The 17,302-nt window shown below is 41.4% G+C and overlaps 1 protein-coding gene across 2 annotated transcripts in view; it reads right to left on the bottom strand.

Annotated features, from left to right (window-relative positions):
* The window catches only part of SEC11A (SEC11 homolog A, signal peptidase complex subunit), a 40,586-nt gene that overhangs the window by 2,350 nt on the left and 20,934 nt on the right, over positions 1-17,302 (bottom strand). The window contains exons 2-5 of one of the 2 annotated variants that reach the window (XM_030317312.2): positions 16,495-16,604; positions 11,023-11,172; positions 4,614-4,733; positions 3,397-3,886 (exon numbers count right to left, since the gene is read on the bottom strand). In XM_030317312.2, coding sequence (XP_030173172.1) covers positions 3,883-3,886; positions 4,614-4,733; positions 11,023-11,172; positions 16,495-16,604 — 384 coding nt within the window. In that variant the 3' untranslated portion in view covers positions 3,397-3,882. Of the gene's footprint in view, positions 1-3,396; positions 3,887-4,613; positions 4,734-11,022; positions 11,173-16,494; positions 16,605-17,302 lie in introns of those variants that run through there. The other variant, XM_030317311.1, reaches the window with a different exon arrangement.

The following is a 17,302-nucleotide window of genomic DNA, read 5'->3' as shown; positions in this document are numbered from 1 at the left end:
CCGCCTCCACTTTTACTCCAGGGTGGGCTCCATGATACTGACCCAGAGCCTGTCCTAGAGAAGGGAGGCTGGACTGAGGTGGAGACTGAACTTTGCATACTTTAAAACAGCCCAGATGCTTCTACTATTCAGGGCTGTGCACCATGCCAAAGGTGCACAATGGGCAACGACCTCTGACGTCACCCCTCCCTATCGAAGCCTTAAGGCAAGCTTGAAAAGCAGAAGTTTTGTCTTTGGTGCACTTCACTTCCTTTGAAGAACTCCTCTTACTTCCTGTCTCCGGTCCTCACCCCGTCCTGGCAGCATTGCCAGACCCATCCCTCTCTCTCCCCATTCCCAAACTCTCATTCCGTAAGTTGGTGTTTCCTAAGACCTAGGCCTCCTTTGTCAGAATCACGTGGATAGCCTGTTAAAACGCGGTGGATCTTCCCCAGATTTGTGGAGTCAGAGCATCTATGGAGGGTGGGGCCCAGATAGTGCTTCTGCACTCTCGGGTAGCAGAGACTCAGTTCTAGCTAGTGAGATGCCTGGACCTGGCACGTGGAGGCAAATAATACCCCTCCTAGGGCCCAGGCTTTAGTTTCAACCCCTGGGACCTCTAAGAGCTGAAAATTCACAGTCCCTCCAGGATGGCAGAGCTAAGTTCCAGGAGGGTAGATTCAGGTTTTCTATAGTTTTAATACGTATTTTTTCTTTTTAATGTTTTAACTGTTATTATTTTGTCTCATTCATAGCATCATCATAAAAGCAATAGCTTTCTGTGGGGTGAATCATCTAATTTAAGAATGTGAAGACAGGGGTGCCTGGTGGCTCAGTCGGTTAAGCATCTGACTTGGTTTCGGCTCAGGCCACGATCTCATGTTTTCGTGAGCTTGGGCCCCACGTTGGGCTCTATGCTGGCAGCACGAAACCTGGTTGGGATTCTCACTCTCCCTCTCTCTCTGCCCCTCCTCCACTCACACTGTCTCTGTATCTCTCAGAATAAATAAATAAGCTTACAAAAAAAAAAGGATGTAAAGACAGATGCCTCACAGTCAAATGCAGACTAAATGCGATAAAAGCACCTGTGATTTCTACTAAACCAGGACCAGGCTGCTTATTCTGGTCTGATGATTAATCAGCAGCCATTCTCACAGACAAGACTTTTGCTGTTCCCTCCACGCATTATCCATGCTCCAAGAGCTTTCGGCTCCCAGTGATCATACAGCCTGTTTATGGGTTACCCGTGGAAGTGTCTTTCCCCCCTAAGGCTGGTTTTTTCCTTGCCCCAACACAAGTGAAAATGGCAGCAACTTGGACTTTAGGAGCAATGGAAGCAAATAATATGTCAGGCAGCCCAAAGTCAAACAAAAGATTTAATTCTTCGTCTCACTGGTTCCCTCCATGGACAGAGGCACCAAAGGTGCAAATCAAGTGCACAACGCTACCATTATCGGTCGTCTTAAATTCACATCAGGCGCACGTTTCCCTACTCTGCTCAGAGAAACTCTGCTAAAGCTGAGTTGATAATAAGCAGAAGAAGGTTTAAAAGAAGTGAGACAAGTGCCACCCAGAAAGCCATCTCCAAGAGCGGCTGGTGCCAGGTTAACAACCAGGAGGTAGAGGACGGATAAACACGTCCCTGGGGTTCTTGGGACCAGAGGTGCTGGGGAGGGACGAACTAGCTGCTCACACTCGGGAGAAAATGATTTTGTCAGTTGTCAAAAGGGAGGTCTCTATCTGGGAGCTGACTTTAAAAGGGTCATTGTTTCTACCCCAGAATGACGTTTCGAGTTAAGGAAAAAGTACATTTGAAAAGCCTCGTCCTTAAAACTGACTTTAGTGAACAGCGAGCTAAATCACTCTGCTCCTTTCTGTTTATGTCTCTCTTCATTGTCACTACATCCCACTGCTCAGCTTCTGCCTGTCTTTTGTCTTTCTCTACTCTTATGGCTAAGGTCCTCTTGTGTTTTTCAACATCCTGAATTTAGGCAGAAATCACTCCTACTAGATACTTGGTTGGTTCAGTATTAGTTTCACTTTCTACGGGTTGTCTTTATTACATGTTATAACATGAATAAGGCTTGAAAACATTCTGCTAGGTGAGAGAAGCCAGACATAAACGAAGACCACATATTGTAAGATTCGGTTTATATAAAACATTCAGAACAGGCGATGCATTGAGACACAAAGTAGATTAGCGGTTGCCAGGGGCTGCGGGGAAAGGGGACAGGGACTGGCTGCCGAGGAGTATGGAGTTTTCTTTTGGGAGAGTGGCCGTGCTCTGAGATTAGACAGTGGTGATGGCTGTGTAACTTTGTGGATATAATAAAACCCACTGAACTGCGCACTTCTACAGGGTGAACTTTATTTTCTAATATATGTGAATTCTATCTCAATAAAAGTGATTTACCTTTTTATTTAGGGCCTTAGGCCTCAGCGTACAACTTTTTACTGGGCAACTATTTGAAAAAAAAAAAAATTTTTTTTTATTGCATAAAGACATTTGCACCAGTCACTGACTGACCTGAAAAAAAGTTATCCTCAAGGTTTGGGTACAGTCTGACTTTGAATTATCAGTTTAGTGTTTTGTAAACAAATTTCCACAAAAGGTGGTGCTCTGCCCACTGTGTCAAGGTGTCAGTATAATCAACGCCAAGTAAATCTGTACAGCGAAGGGTCTGTGTGCCTGCTGTGTCCCAGATGTTTATACTTGGTGGAAAGTTATTTAGTTCAGAAATTGCCAGGCTATTACTTTTCTTAATTAAAAGCTACAAAAAGGTCTCTATTTTCAATGTTGGGATTTTATTTTATTTTTTTAAAGATTGTATTTTTTGGGGGGTGCCTGGGTGGCTCAGTCAGTTGAGTGTCTGGCTCTGGATTTCAGTGTCACGAGTTCAAGCCTTGTGTTGGGCTCATGCTGAGCACAGAGCCTACTTAAAAAATAAATAAGTAAAATTAAAAAAAGATTGTACTTTTAAGTAATCTCTTTAATCTCTTTTAAGTAATCTCCGAACTAGCCAGGTGCCCCTCAATGTTGGGATTTTAGAAATAACACTGTATATAGATAAAGATTTTTAAAAAATTCTTCAGAAAGACATACTTTAAGCATGTGCAGGGGTACCTGATTGGTTCAGTCGGTGAAGCAGGCGATTCTTGATCTCAGAGTTGTGAGTTCAAGCCCTATGTTGGTGTAGAGATTAATTAAAGCATGTTTTAAAATGTTTATTTATTTTTTGAGAGAGAGAGAGAGTGTGAGTGAGGGAGGGGCAGAGAAAGAGAGAGGGAGACACAGAATCCGAAGCAGGCTCCAGGCTCCGAGCCGTCAGCACAGAGCCTGACGCGGGGCTCGAACCCACGAACCGTGAGATCATGACCTGAGCCGAAGTCAGCCGCTTAACCGACTGAGCCACCCAGGCGCCCCGGGTGTAGAGATTACTTAAAAGTAAATAAAATCTTTTTTAAAAAAAGGTATACTTAGCTCCAACATAGGAAAAGGAGTTCCCTCGAACTGGAGGCATGCACACAAACAGCTTTACAAGAGACAAAACACACCAGTGCTTGTGCTGCTCCAATCTCTCTGGCCCCAAACCAACACCTCTCATGATACAGCTGAGGCAGCTCTCTCACGCTGCATTCTCTGTGGGAAGGGAACTCCTCAGTGTGGTGGCTGATCTCCAGCGGAATCACTGTGAACCCAGTGTCTATAGAAGGAGGGGACATTCTGACAGGGGTCAGAGCCCCATGGGGCATCTAAATAGTGAGAACCGGCAGCTATCCACTTCAGAAGCATTATGCCAGGACTTTTGGTGGGATGGTCCAGAGGGTGGGTTCCAGAGTTGGCCAGACGCCTCCCATCGTCAGTGTGGCCTTGGATAAGCAGCCTAACTTGTCTGTGTTTCCTCATCTGTAGAATGGAAATATTAGGGTTGTTCTGAGGTTAAAATGAGGTAATACTTGTAAAGATTTTAGAATGAGTCTCTGGCACATAGTAAGCCCTGGTAAATGTGAGTTATCGTTAATACTATTAATAACATGAGGGTAGTAACAATTCCGTATGTCCTCACATCAACAACTTACAATTCCTGTCCTCCACTGATCTGTTCTCCTGATAAAATCTGAAATAAACAGGCTTCATATAACTTTTTAATTTCAGTTGACCTCAATGGTTTTAAGACTAGAAATAAAACAGCATGAAATAAACATGACAAAATTAATCTAGACGGATACTTTAAGTTGCTGACTTAAGAAACTACTTAAGAAATACGTTTCATGAAGCAGGATGAACACTGCTCTGGACCCCCAGAGACTAGACAATGTAGACATCAGAGTACATGGAAGCTGTCCAGTAATGTTTCTTGAACAAATTAAATAAAAGATGAATTTTTAAAACTGTCACCCCAATCATCATCTCATCACTAATATTCTTTCACTGGACCCCATTTCCTCCCCTCTGGAGCAATGTACCTCAAGTTTTAGATGTAGTCTAAGAATACTTTTTCAAAGGACACAGGGTGATTTGGTAGAATCAGCATCAAAACATTATACTCAATTGTGTGTGATCAGACGACTGGAAAGAGGGCCACGTCTCATGTGACACGGATATCTCAATAAACGCCTCCCTCTGTACTCACCCCCTTGCTCTCCCCACGACATCCTTCTTCTCCAGCCAGTGTTGTCCTTGTTTATAGAGGCCTCGGTCATCAACCGCATTATTATCTCCTTTGGTCAAAAACTTGATATGTCCATTTTGCCTTAAAAGAGTACGGGAGACCCAAATTATCAAATACCTTCATGCCATTTGCAAGCACCAAATCTGCTTTTGTTAACTAAAACTCCAATGGAGCTGTGGTATTTGACCGTCATTCCTAATATCAAAATAATTACCTATGTAGCTAAAAGGATGTTCACAACTGTGTTTATGAGAGGGAAAAACTGGAAACAGGCTAAAGTCTAACATTCAGGAGTTGAAATAAGCAAGCATTGAAAACGACGTTATAGAAGGACAGTTAATGACACTGGAAGATCATACAAATTTTATTACATGAAGAAAAGATTACATAATAGCATCGACAGTATAGTCTCGTAAAAATATTAAAATAAACACAAGCCACCAATTTTCTGTAAACACAAAGAGCAAAGGAACACATTAAACTACCTCACAGGACATAATCGGCAGTAACCAGTAGGAAACTACAGAATAACCGACTTTCTTCAACAAGCTGTGAGGGACAAAGGAAGCAGGAGAAAGAATTTACAGGTTAAATGTAAGAGACTATAAAGCCATATCATATAAGCCAACTGCAACTGAGGACCTTATTTGAATCAAAAATTCAAACAAACTGCTAAAAAAAAAAAAGTTATGACACAATTGGGAATCTGAACAAAGACTGGACACATAATGATGCAAACATACAGTTGTTCCTTTTTGGGGTATAACCATGCTGACTGTAGTTACGTTTTTTAAAAGCTCATTGCTTATGCTTTATAGACACTTGCTAAAATATGTACATATGACACGACATGACATTAGGATCTGATTTAAGTCACACAGGCAGGACAGTGGGAAGAGGTAGTGTAGGTGGGGCCGAACTGACCACAGATTAGTAATTACTGGGACTGGCTGACAGGTACATGGGAGTTCATTATACAGTGTTGTATACTTCTGTGCACATTAGACATCTTCCATAATTAATTAATTAATTTTAGTTTTAGTTTTAAGTAGGCTCCACACTCAATGTGGGGCTTGGATTCACGACCCTTGGATTCACTGACTGAGCCAGCCGGGCGCCCCAGAAATGCTCCACATTTAAAAAATAAAACGAAAGAAAAAAAAAAAAAGATATAAAAGAGATCTGAAGTGATATACCCAAGGTAAAAGCAGTGGCCATCTATGGCTTTCTTTAGCTTACCTTTTTCTTCTATTTCTTTCTCCAACAAACATACATTGCTTTTACATGTCAGGGTTTATAGGAAAAGCATTTTACTTGATCAGGGAATTATTAGTTTAATTCTGCTAAAGAACAGGAGGTTCCCAATAATTTTAAAATTTAATTGAAAGCAAAGTACATTTCACAGTTTGATAAAGACTATCTTAAAATTAATTCAAGTGAGTTTGGGTTAACTACTGTATTAGAAAGAAGAAAATTAGCCTCAGCCTCCTATTGACTGATAGCCACTTAGATGCTAAGCCAAAAACTAGCTTACTAGACACTAAATGTGCAGATGAAACTAAATTGGAAGGTGCTGCAAAACACCAAAACTAGTTAAGTGCAAACAGACATGCTAAAAATGAGATTCTGGTTAGAAAAAATGCAAATATATACAGAGAAAAAAAATAATGTGTAGCTGACAAGTCGGTGAGCGAAAGAATGTCTGAAACAATCTGGAAAGTGAAAGAAGGCAGGTGCTGAGAGGGGCCGTCGCAAGAGTCAAAGTCGGGAGCGCAGAAAGGAAGAGTCCACTCAACCACGAAAACAGCAGCAAGCCCACAGAGGCAGAGGAGTAAAGTCAAGTTCGAGGAAAGGAGAACGGCGGAACGGGAAAGCTCCCCAGGAAAGGAAAGGGATGCTACAGCAGATCTGGGCTCTTCTGAAAGACCCAACTTACCAACAAAACACACAAACAGACCCGAGCTCCCGGGTCCAAGGTGCCGTCCGCAGGGACTGCTGGAGGGGTCTTGAAAAGCAGGGGTCCCCTTCAACCTGATGGGAGTGGTGGCGGCCGGCTCCTGACCCACTGGCCGTCAAGACTCACTCCAGCGCCTCACGGCTCACAGGCCCAAACACTGACCGGAGACACAGTCGCGTAGGCTTGTCCCTCACTAGCACAGGGACCGAATAGTTAGCATGCTGTCTCTCCGAGGAGCTCGGTGTGTGTGCGGCTGAATTCAACCAGCATAATACCGTGATGCTGGGGCGGGGGACTGAATCACTTTCTAGATAAGAAAAAGACCCCAGAAGCCAGAGGGGTGCAAAACAATCTCTCTGCACAGAAAAAGCAAAGCTCGTCGTCCCAACTGCAAAAATTTCTCCTTCCGAACACCTGACCACACGCCGGTATTCAACATCATCAAATTATACCTTCTGTAATAGGCTACACTCGCTAAATGCGCATGAGAGTACGCTACGAAATAAGACAGAGTGGGAATTTATATGTGAGAAAAACATAAGCATTCAGAGCGACTAACAGGCTAACATGAGGAACTGTTCAAGAGAATTAAGTCGACTGATGATAATTAAAAGCAATGTCACCTCTTTACATGGAAACACAACCATCATTACGAGCTAGCTCTTTCGTGACTCATTTAACCTGGAAGAAAATGGAAATCAAGAGAAGAGTAGGGGGAGAGAGGAGTATTCAAAGAAGAGCTGTGGCACCGTTTGCCTCAGCAAGCGTATCTCCTAGCTCTCGTGCAGGAGTGAGGCGTGAGAACTCCCCTCGTTTTACTTAATTAAAACACAGTAATCACAGTCAACGCGGGAGGTGGCGGAGTCTTTAAAGACCACCACTGACCACCTTTTTGTAATACACTATTTTCCAAACGACCTTCTATTATAAATACTGGAAGTTTCTTAACGTTTTTTACAAGAGTTTCTGTCTGAGCTCAGCGGTGCACTGGATTATGTGTGCTTTCCCACTGCCCGGTCACACAGCTCAGCGCACGCGGTTAGTGTCATCCCGAGAACAGGTAGGGCTAGGGAATGACTACGCAGGGCACAAAGAACAGATTCAAATTCATGGACCCAATACCAACATATTAAGCGGTACTTGGCCAGCTGGTTTTTTAGTTTGGGGATTCTTTGCATACGGGGTAACACCAGTATATCCACCATATGTTCATGAGATCATCACGTTACAAAAGATAGTAGAGTAGATCCCAGTGCTGTACGGGGGAGAAAATGTGTGTTTATAACACAAACAGAAGATGACTACAAATTTGACATTCTCTCCGGGTGCTAGGGTTACAGGTGATTTTGTTTGCTGTCTTTCCTAAATTTATACAGGATCGTGTGTATACATGTAATAAGAGTGTTCACAAGACGGAGAGTCAATATATGAAAAAAAAGAGCTTTATATGATATTTACAAATTTACAAAGGCACAGCACACAAGGAGCAGGTGGAGAAGGAGGAATGAGATAAAAGAAAGAGGTCAGCTGAACAATTCCCACCTCTATCCTTCTCAAAGCTCAGGATTTTATTTTATTTTATTTTTTTAACGTTTTTATTTATTTTTGAGACAGAGAGAGACAGAGCATGAACGGGGAGGGGCAGAGAGAGAGGGAGACACAGAATCGGAAGCAGGCTCCAGGCTCTGAGCCATAAGCCCAGAGCCCGACGCGGGGCTCGAACTCACGGACCGCGAGATCGTGACCTGAGCTGAAGTCGGACGCTTAACCGACTGAACCACCCAGGTGCCCCAGGATTTTATTTCTTAAAATAATGTTGGGATGAAAGAAATGGGTAACAGTACAAAAATCAGCCTGAAAAGGTTCAGGGCACATTTACCACAAACAATCCATTCTGGTGTCATTTGGTCCCACATTTAATAACAGTATTAACACTATTAAATCAAATGATTATCAGGGTGCCCAGGTGGCTCAATCGGTTGAGCATCCAACTTTGGCTCAGGTCATGATCTGCCAGTTCGGGAGTTTGAGCCCCACGTTGGGCTCTGTGCCATCAGCTCAGAGCCTACAGCCTGCCTTGGATTCTGTGTCTCCCTCTCTCTCTCTGCCCCTCTGTCACTCCCGCTCTGTCTCTCTCTCAAAAAAAAAAAAAAAAAAAAAAAAAACATTTAAGGAAAAAATTTAAATGATTATCACAATCAGTATTTTAGTCTCCCCAAAAGAAAAAAAGGAAATTGGAAGCTTCAGAATATTAGCTGGATCTGTTATCTAAACAGGACTTCAACTTGGAGGCATCTCCAGAATCCAAAATGAATCACCAACCTTAAAATACTCAGCATTCTGTTAAAATTATTTTTAAACTTTAAGGACTGTAATTGATGTAATATCTGTCAATGAACCTGTCCTAAAACAAGATGAACTGTTTAAAATAAAAAACTCAATTTTGAGGGACTGCATATGAAAATGGACAACTTTTGCTCTACCCAAAGCAGGGCCTGAGTTTAATTTGATTTTCTCTGCTAAGTTCAGTTGGTTCTGCTTTGCTTACAAAAGGCAACGCTAAGAACAAACGCCACAAATTAACTCTGAGACTCTGGAAAACACTACCTGTACGGAATAAACCTTCATAATTCCACACTAAAGTTATTTTTTTAATTTTTAAAATTTATTTTGAGAGAGAGAAAACGCAAGAGGGGGAGGAGCAGAGAGAGACAGAATCCCAAGCAGGTTCTGCACTATCAGCGTGAACCTGACACAGGCTTGAACCCATGAGCCGTGAGATCACGACCTGAGCCGAAGTCGGATGCTTAAGTGACTGAGCCACCCAGGCGCCCCCAAACTAAATTTCTAAAAAAATTCAGTCATTCCTTTCTAGTCAATAGCAGAATGCTGTTTTAAAATTATAATCTTTCAAAATACAGACTGAAGTTTGAAAAAAAAAGAGCAGTCAGATCTTCATTTCATCAGTGAAGAAGGAATTCTCTTAAACTAGAATGTTTAGGGGATTGTCGAAAAGCAACAGTTGATAGGTCCTTCTTCTTTAAGTGGAGAAAAAAATTACCCTGGTGGGGGGGTAAGAATAAGATAATATTTATTTAGGGCTCCCCCTCATTCCCAAGAGCCTAAATCACCTGCTCACCGTTCTACTTGTCCTCTGTGTGTCCTCCAGGACACCTACTTTTTCCTTCATTTTTTTCTTTCCTTCCCTCCTGAATGATTCCTAAGCTAGAAGTACCATAGATTTAGAAGGGAGGGGGTGAGGAATACAGAGCTGGACAGGGAAGCACAGGCTCAGAACGCACAGATCTTGTAATTCATCTTCCAAAACCTCTTAATATTACAGATAAAGAAGCCCACCAAGACAGGTAAAGTTTTTTGCTCATTGTTATGCCGCACCTCTACCTCCAGGTGATTCTAAAGGTTTTACATATGTCGTTTCTAATTCTAAATCTTTAAAAAAATTTTTTTTAAAATTTTAATGTTTATTTATTTTTGAGAGACAGAGAGAGAGAGAGAGAGAGACAGACAGAGTGAGGGTGGGAGAGGGTCAGACAGAGAGGAAGACACAAAATCTGAAGCGGGCTCCAGGCTCGGAGCTGTCAGCACAGACGCGGGGCTTGAACTCACAAACTGTGAGATCATGACCTGAGCTCAAGTCAATGCTTAACCGACTGAGCCACCCAGGTGCCCCCCACCCCGCCCCGTTCTAATTCTGAAATGCAAGAAGGGTCTATGTTTAAAAGAGTAATTATATTTCAGAAAGTTTCTTTGGAATTTGAAAAAGTTGATAAATTTATTCTTGTTTGACATTATCTATTAGATTGCCTTAAAGATTTTTTTTCAAAAGATTAAGGAGGGCTACTTCATCAATTACATTAGAAAATTCTATTTTGGGGGGGTGCCTGGGTGGCTCAGTGGGTTAAGCATCCGACTTCGGCTCAGGTCATGATCTCGCGGTTTGTGAGTACAAGTCCCATGTCGGGCTCTGTGCTGACAGCTCAGAGTCTGGAGCCTGCTTCGGATTCTGTGTCGTCCTCTCTCTCTGCCCCTCCTGTGCTTGCGTGCTCTCTCTCTCTCGAAAATAAACATTAAAAAAAAAAAAAAGAAGATTCTACTTGGGACCATCTGTTATGTCATGTGCTCTGGGGGATGATATACAGGGCTATGGATCTGATTGTGAAGTAAAAGGCAACCAAGAAAAACTTCCAGAAAAAACTTCAGAGAGATAAATGAATTAATAAATTACTTAGTTTTCCAAATGTCTACCAAACCTTCAGTTGTTCATAAAAATGGACCGGAAGAAGTACGTAGGTGCTCCCCACACTTCTTAATCTTCAGGCCATCAAAATTAAATACTCAAAACACTAAAACATGAAAACATTTTAAAACAGAGAAAATATAGTTTGCACATACTTTTCATGAATCTTCAAGACTCGATGAACTATAGGAATCTCTCTTCCTTCTATCCTAAAAACAACAATTTCTCCCACTCGGATGGGATCTTCAACTCGGTTTGTTAAAAAGAGAAGATCTCCTCTATGAAATGCAGGTTCCATGCTGCCACTATGAGGGAAAGAAGTTAGTAAAAAGAAAGTGTGAGATTAAAATTACTTTCAAAATTAGATACTCAACAAAACAATCAAAAGTACCACCCTTGGAATATACTCAATACCTTAACAAATATATCAACATCAATGTATACTCTCAAAATATGGTTTCCACGGACTAATGAGTTACACAAAGCTTTCTTTAGTTTTTAGCCTTTACTAACTAGATCCATTTCAAGCATTACTATTCAAAGGAGCTTAAATCTTGAAAAGGGCAATGTTACCAATTCCTTAACCTTTTAAAATTTCAAGTGACAAATGGAATATAAAAGAATGAACTTTATAAACACTGCCCTTATTCCCACCTCATCTGAAAACGCTAAACATTATTCAAAATATATTCAAATGAGAACTGGGTCATCTTCTGCCATTTATAAAGATATAGACCAAGATGACCTTACAGTTTCGACCCATTTAGAAGGAAAAACAGCCCATCAAGTCAAAGAACAGTCAGCTACAAAGATAATGCTTCTGTTCTCCACTTATTTATTTTAAAAAGAGACACAAGAAAGAAAACCAAGAACAAGAGCAGGGATTTTTGTCTAAGAATTTCAGAAACAAGTAAAGGATTCAACGCCATGGTGATTAGTGAAGACAAACTTCTAGAGCGTCTTCTCACCTCTCCTCTGGTCCACCCTGTACCAAGTTCTTCAAAGGTCCTATGATATTTGTACTAATTAACGAACCTTTTCTTGCTATGAAGAAATAGCCCATCAGTATTATTTTCTGAAACTCGAACTCCAGTGCTCAGTAACAATAGATTTAGTAAGAGAAAAATAGATAAGGATTAAAATCTAATATAAGATTAATGACAAAGTCCAAACATGTCTTTATGGAGATTCTGGGACCTCATAAGAGAATATAGCAGTGGTTCCCAAACTTTGCTGCATATTAGAATCACCCGGGGAACTTTTAAAAAAATTCCACACTCTAGGTCGTATCTCTGGCCAATATAAAGCAGAATCCCTGGGAATGGGAGGCAGGCAGCAGTATTCTGTAAAGACCCCAGGTGATTCCAACGTATAGTAAAATCTGGGAACCGCTACGTATATGGATTTTCCAGGACATGTTTATTCTCAACACTTTTGTTAAGGTTCCTCAGGGGACAATAAGTGTTCCCTTTTTCAGATGTTCAGGCAGAAGACAGGACAGGTGTTTGATGAAAACGTTAGAGAAAGTATTCTAGACATGTAGTTTCAAGGTTTTACTGATTGCTTTTTAAAATCAGTGACATCCTTTGTTCAAATAAAACCTTGCTTGAAAATTATATAAATAAAACAGAATAAAGCTGAGTTGCTATGGTTTAATAGTTCATTTTTATTGAGCATTTACTGTATACAAAGTGCTATTCTGTTTCTTTTAAATAATCTTCAGAACAACTTTATGATGTAGATATTTTTTATTAATTTTTTTAACACTGATTTTTTTTTTGAGAGAGAGAGAGAATGAGTGGGGGAGGGGCAAAGAGAGAGGGAGACACAGAATCTGAAGCAGGCTCCAGGCTCTGAGCTGTCAGCACAGAGCCCAATGTGGTCTTGAACCCACGAACTGTGAGATCATGACCTGAGCCAAAGCTGTATGCTCAACCGATGGAGCCACCCAGGCGCCCCTGATTTAGATATTATTATTACCCCAACTTTATAGATAAAGAGATTGAGGCTAAGTAGAAAGTTATCAGCCAAAAAAATTATAAAGAGGAGATTTGAACAGGGAGTCCAACAGAATCTACTCTCACTGTGCTAAACTGCCTCTGAACCACACTAGAATTTTAGGGAGTATTATAATCATACTGCATTTAAGAAACGTCACTTTTGGGGCACCTGGGTGGCTCAGTCGGTTAAGCGGCTGACTTCGGCTCAGGTCATGATCTCACAGTTCGTGAGTTCGAGCCCCGCGTCGGGCTCTGTGCTGACAGCTCGGCGCCTGGAGCCTGCTTCTGATTCTGTGTCTCCCTCTCTCTCTGCCCCTTCCCTGCTCATGCTCTGTCTCTCTCTGTCTCAAAAATAAATAAACATTAAAAAAAAAATTAAAAAAAAAAAGAAACATCACTTCAGAAGCTACAGAGTAAAGGATATTTAAATATTAATTTTTTTAATGTTTATTTTTGAGAGAGAGACAAAGAGACAGAATGTGAGTGGGGGAGAGTTAGAGAAAGGGAGACACAGAATCAGAAGCAGGCTGCAGGCTCTGAGCCGTCAGCACAGAGCCTGATGCAGGGCTTAACTCATGAATGGTGAGATCATAACCTGAGCCGAAGTCGGATGCCTAACCAACTGAGCCATCCAGGCGCCCCAGGACATTCAAATATTCACTGAAATAATGAGTAAACTAGAAAAGACCAGAAGGTAGACTGGGAGACCAGTTGTCCAAACTATTACTTGGCAACCATTAAAAGTGTTATTAAAAATACGGACACGGGAGAATCACAAGGGGACAAATAAAGAAAAGGATGCACATACAGAATTACTTCAATTATGTAGGAAGTAATATACATGAAAAAAGAGACCAAAATGGTAATATTCATTATATCCCAAACTACGGGTGACTTCACGTCATCTAGATTCTTTGTGTTTTCAATGTTTCATACAATGAAAATATGTTAACTTTTTCTGATTATAAAAGCATATTTTTAAAGGTCACTACAACAGCCCAGGCAGGAAATGCTGAGGGCCTGAAATAGAACAACAGCAGGGGAGACAATTATAAAAGAGTAGAAGAGAGAGGGAAAACAACAAATTTGATGGCCAATCGGATATGACAGAAAGGGGTAAGCAAGGATGACTCTGGGGTTTTCAACAATGGCAATGGAGCAGATGGCAGTGACGGTCACAGAAACAGGGGGAAGAACAGGTGTGTGGGAAAGGAGATGAATTTTACTTTTATTATGTGGAGTTTCAAGTGCCCGGTCAACGTTCAGATGGAGATGTCCAGGGTAGGGTGAAAACAAGTCTAGATATCAGAGAGAAAAAATCTAGAAATCTAGACTTCGGCTCAGGTCATGATCTCACAGCTCGTGGGTTCGAGCCCCGCGTCGGGCTCTGTGCTGACAACTCAGAGCCTGGAGCCTGCTTCGGATTCTGTGTCACCCCCTCTCTCTGCCCCTCCCCCACTTGTGCTCTGTCTCTCTCTGTCTCAGAAATAAACATTAAAAAAAATTTAATACATCAATCATAAACTTTATAAAAAGTTATATATAAACCACTGAAATATTTTAAAACTGACTTCAGCTCTATTAAAGGGGAAAAAAAGTTTTGAAAGTTCCCTGAAACTCAGTTAATGAAAGTATTTGTCTTCACCTGAAACTAACATAACACTGCGTGTTAATTATATTGGAATTTAAAAAATAAATAAAAAATTATTAACAAAGAAAAGTTATTTGTCTTTATCCCCAATGACTTCACAAAAGTCTTAAAGGCGGGTTGTCGGTTAGCCTGAGTCCTTTGAGGCATATTTGGTTCCACGTAAAAATTATATTCCTCGAAGTTACATGAAACCTGGGCCACCTGTTTTTACTTGGCCACCCAATCACATACATGACCTTTCTCTAGTGACTGCTCCTTCCAGCCTTGATCAAATTCTCTTCCAATAGGACCTGGTCTCTTTTAATTTCCTTTCCTTATTTCATACTGGTAATCGGAAAAGCTTAGTATATAAATAAACCTGGCTGCAAAATAACTTATCCCAATGCCACTTTTAAGCCCCAAATGATATTACAAATTTTCTAGCTGCAGGACCACCACTGTGTCGAGCAGGGCCTTAGTTGAATCCCCTGTTCACTCCAACATCTCCATTTTAAGGGTCATGAGACTGTCCTTAAGCAGCTCCACTGAAGGGAACTCAATACGAAAGAATCCCAGAAGACTCTCGAAAAGAAGCCTCCCCGGGCTCTCTCTCTACACCTTTTCCCCACAGCGCCAATTAGTGTGGTTTCTCCTGTCAGTGTTTGAAACTGAAGCTCTCCACTGAGTCTAAAACTGTCTGGGAACTTGGGGCGAGGTCTCTATACTCCCAGACTAGTACATTAAATGCTTTCCCAGCTAATAAAATCCATGCCTTTGGATCTCTAAAATTATAGTTCCGTGTGACTGTTAAGAAACATAGAACAAAGGTATGCGTAAGAGCAAGTAAGGTAAGAGTGAGACACTGGAGACCCAGCGCCCTGGTGCTGGAACCACTTGTTGCTGAAATTTGTACATCCTTTTCTTTCTTTTAAATTTTTCTTTAATGTTTATTTACTTTTGGGAGAGGGAGAGAGAGAGAGAGAGAGAGAGAGAGAGAGAGCAAGTGGGGGAAGTGCAGGGAGAGAAGGAGGCACAGAATCTGAAGCAGGCTCCAGGCTCTGGGCTATCAGCACAGAGCCCAATGTGGGGCTCAAACTCACGGACCACAAGATCATGACCTGAGCCAAAGTCGGACACTTAACTGACTGAGCCACCCAGGTGCCCCTGGAATTCATATATCCTAATATGACAATGAAGGAATCAAATTGATCTTGTTAACAGTAATGTACTAGTACCTAGAATTTACACAACGTTAGTGATTTATTTTATATTAACACACTATTATCTCCAGAAAAGACTTGAAAACAGCTTACATAATTAAACCCCAAGTAAGACAGAACTATAATGATTCAATTCAACAACCAAGTGGTAATTCTCCCAGAAGGAGTTAGTTACTAAATTAGTTTTTTTTTTTTAAAGCACTAGAGTATGAATACGAGGGTAGAGAAGGAGGAACGGTGGGAAAAAAATCAGTACTATCTGTCACTTTAAGAGACAGCATTGGTATCTTCAAAATTCCTGAAGTCTATTTAGAAGTGATATTTAAAGGTCAGCAGGAAACACGAAAATAATCAGTGATGCTTCTGTACTGACACTGAGTGCCGCAGAAAAACTCTTAATTCGTGGAGAGGATACATAATCTAGTAAACTAAGAACTAAGTATCAGTCTTGACTTATCAAAATGAAGAGCCTACCAAGACAGAAGAGTTTCAGGAAAATACAGTACATTGAAACACTTTCTTAAGAGATGTGCCCAAAAGAAAACTCACAACAGAGTAATTGTTTTATAGAAAAGTCATGAGCCCTTTGGGGTCTGAATGGTAAGTGCCTAACAAGGCTGTGCATTTCTCACAGTTGAAAAATAGGAACTAACTTTCTTTCAGGCCCTCTTCTGGGAAAATGTAGTTTCTAGAACAATAATACAACGGTTATTCAGTTAGTCCATTTTTCTCTCAAGTAATGCCGTGCAACCCTATGCCGTGAAAAGAAGTTGTTACCTGAGCACCACTACGATCGGACTTTCACTTCCAGTTATGACCATTAACCCCTTCCAGATCATTAGTGCCGAGGAAACTATCATTCCAAAATTTAGGACTTGATAATACAGCTGTAAAAACAAAAGAGAGGAAAATCAGATCCATAATTATCCCCGCTCAAGAAAGCGACTGAGAGTAGTATCAATTTAAAACATTTCACGCAGTACCATCAGGGCAGCCGAAGTTCTGAAACGTTCTTTAAAATACTGTCATGAGGGGCGCCTGGGTGGCGCAGTCGGTTAAGCGTCCGACTTCAGCCAGGTCACGATCTCGCGGTCCGGGAGTTCGAGCCCCGCATCAGGCTCTGGGCTGATGGCTCGGAGCCTGGAGCCTGTTTCTGATTCTATGTCTCCCTCTCTCTCTGCCCCTCCCCCGTTCATGCTCTCTCTCTGTCCCAAAAAAAAAAAAAAAAAAAATACCGTCACGATTATACGTCAGCATCCCGGAACAGCCCTCCTACCACCCAACAACCTTTCTCCTTTTCATTTGCTAAACACGCTACCCTTACAGGAAACTTATGTTCAGAACTTTCAACAGACGTTATTTCATTTAGGCTACAGGACAGTTCCCCTCAAGTCCAATTTCATCCATGATACACACCAGCCGATAGTAACATACCAGTGCTCCTGAACTCCTTCAGGACGTACTTCCCCACAACACTTATCTCTTGATAACCGTGGGCTATTTGATGGCATGTGACTGCACTCCTCATTTTATGGTTGAGGAAACCTAGTCTCAGAGGGAGGAAATGACTTCGCCAAAGTCATAC

The sequence above is a fragment of the Lynx canadensis genome, chromosome B3 (genome assembly GCF_007474595.2).
Source record: "Lynx canadensis isolate LIC74 chromosome B3, mLynCan4.pri.v2, whole genome shotgun sequence".
Classification (NCBI taxonomy): Eukaryota; Metazoa; Chordata; class Mammalia; order Carnivora; family Felidae; genus Lynx; species Lynx canadensis.
The sequence above is the reverse complement of the archived record's forward strand: the minus strand, read 5'-3'. Positions and strand labels throughout refer to the sequence as shown.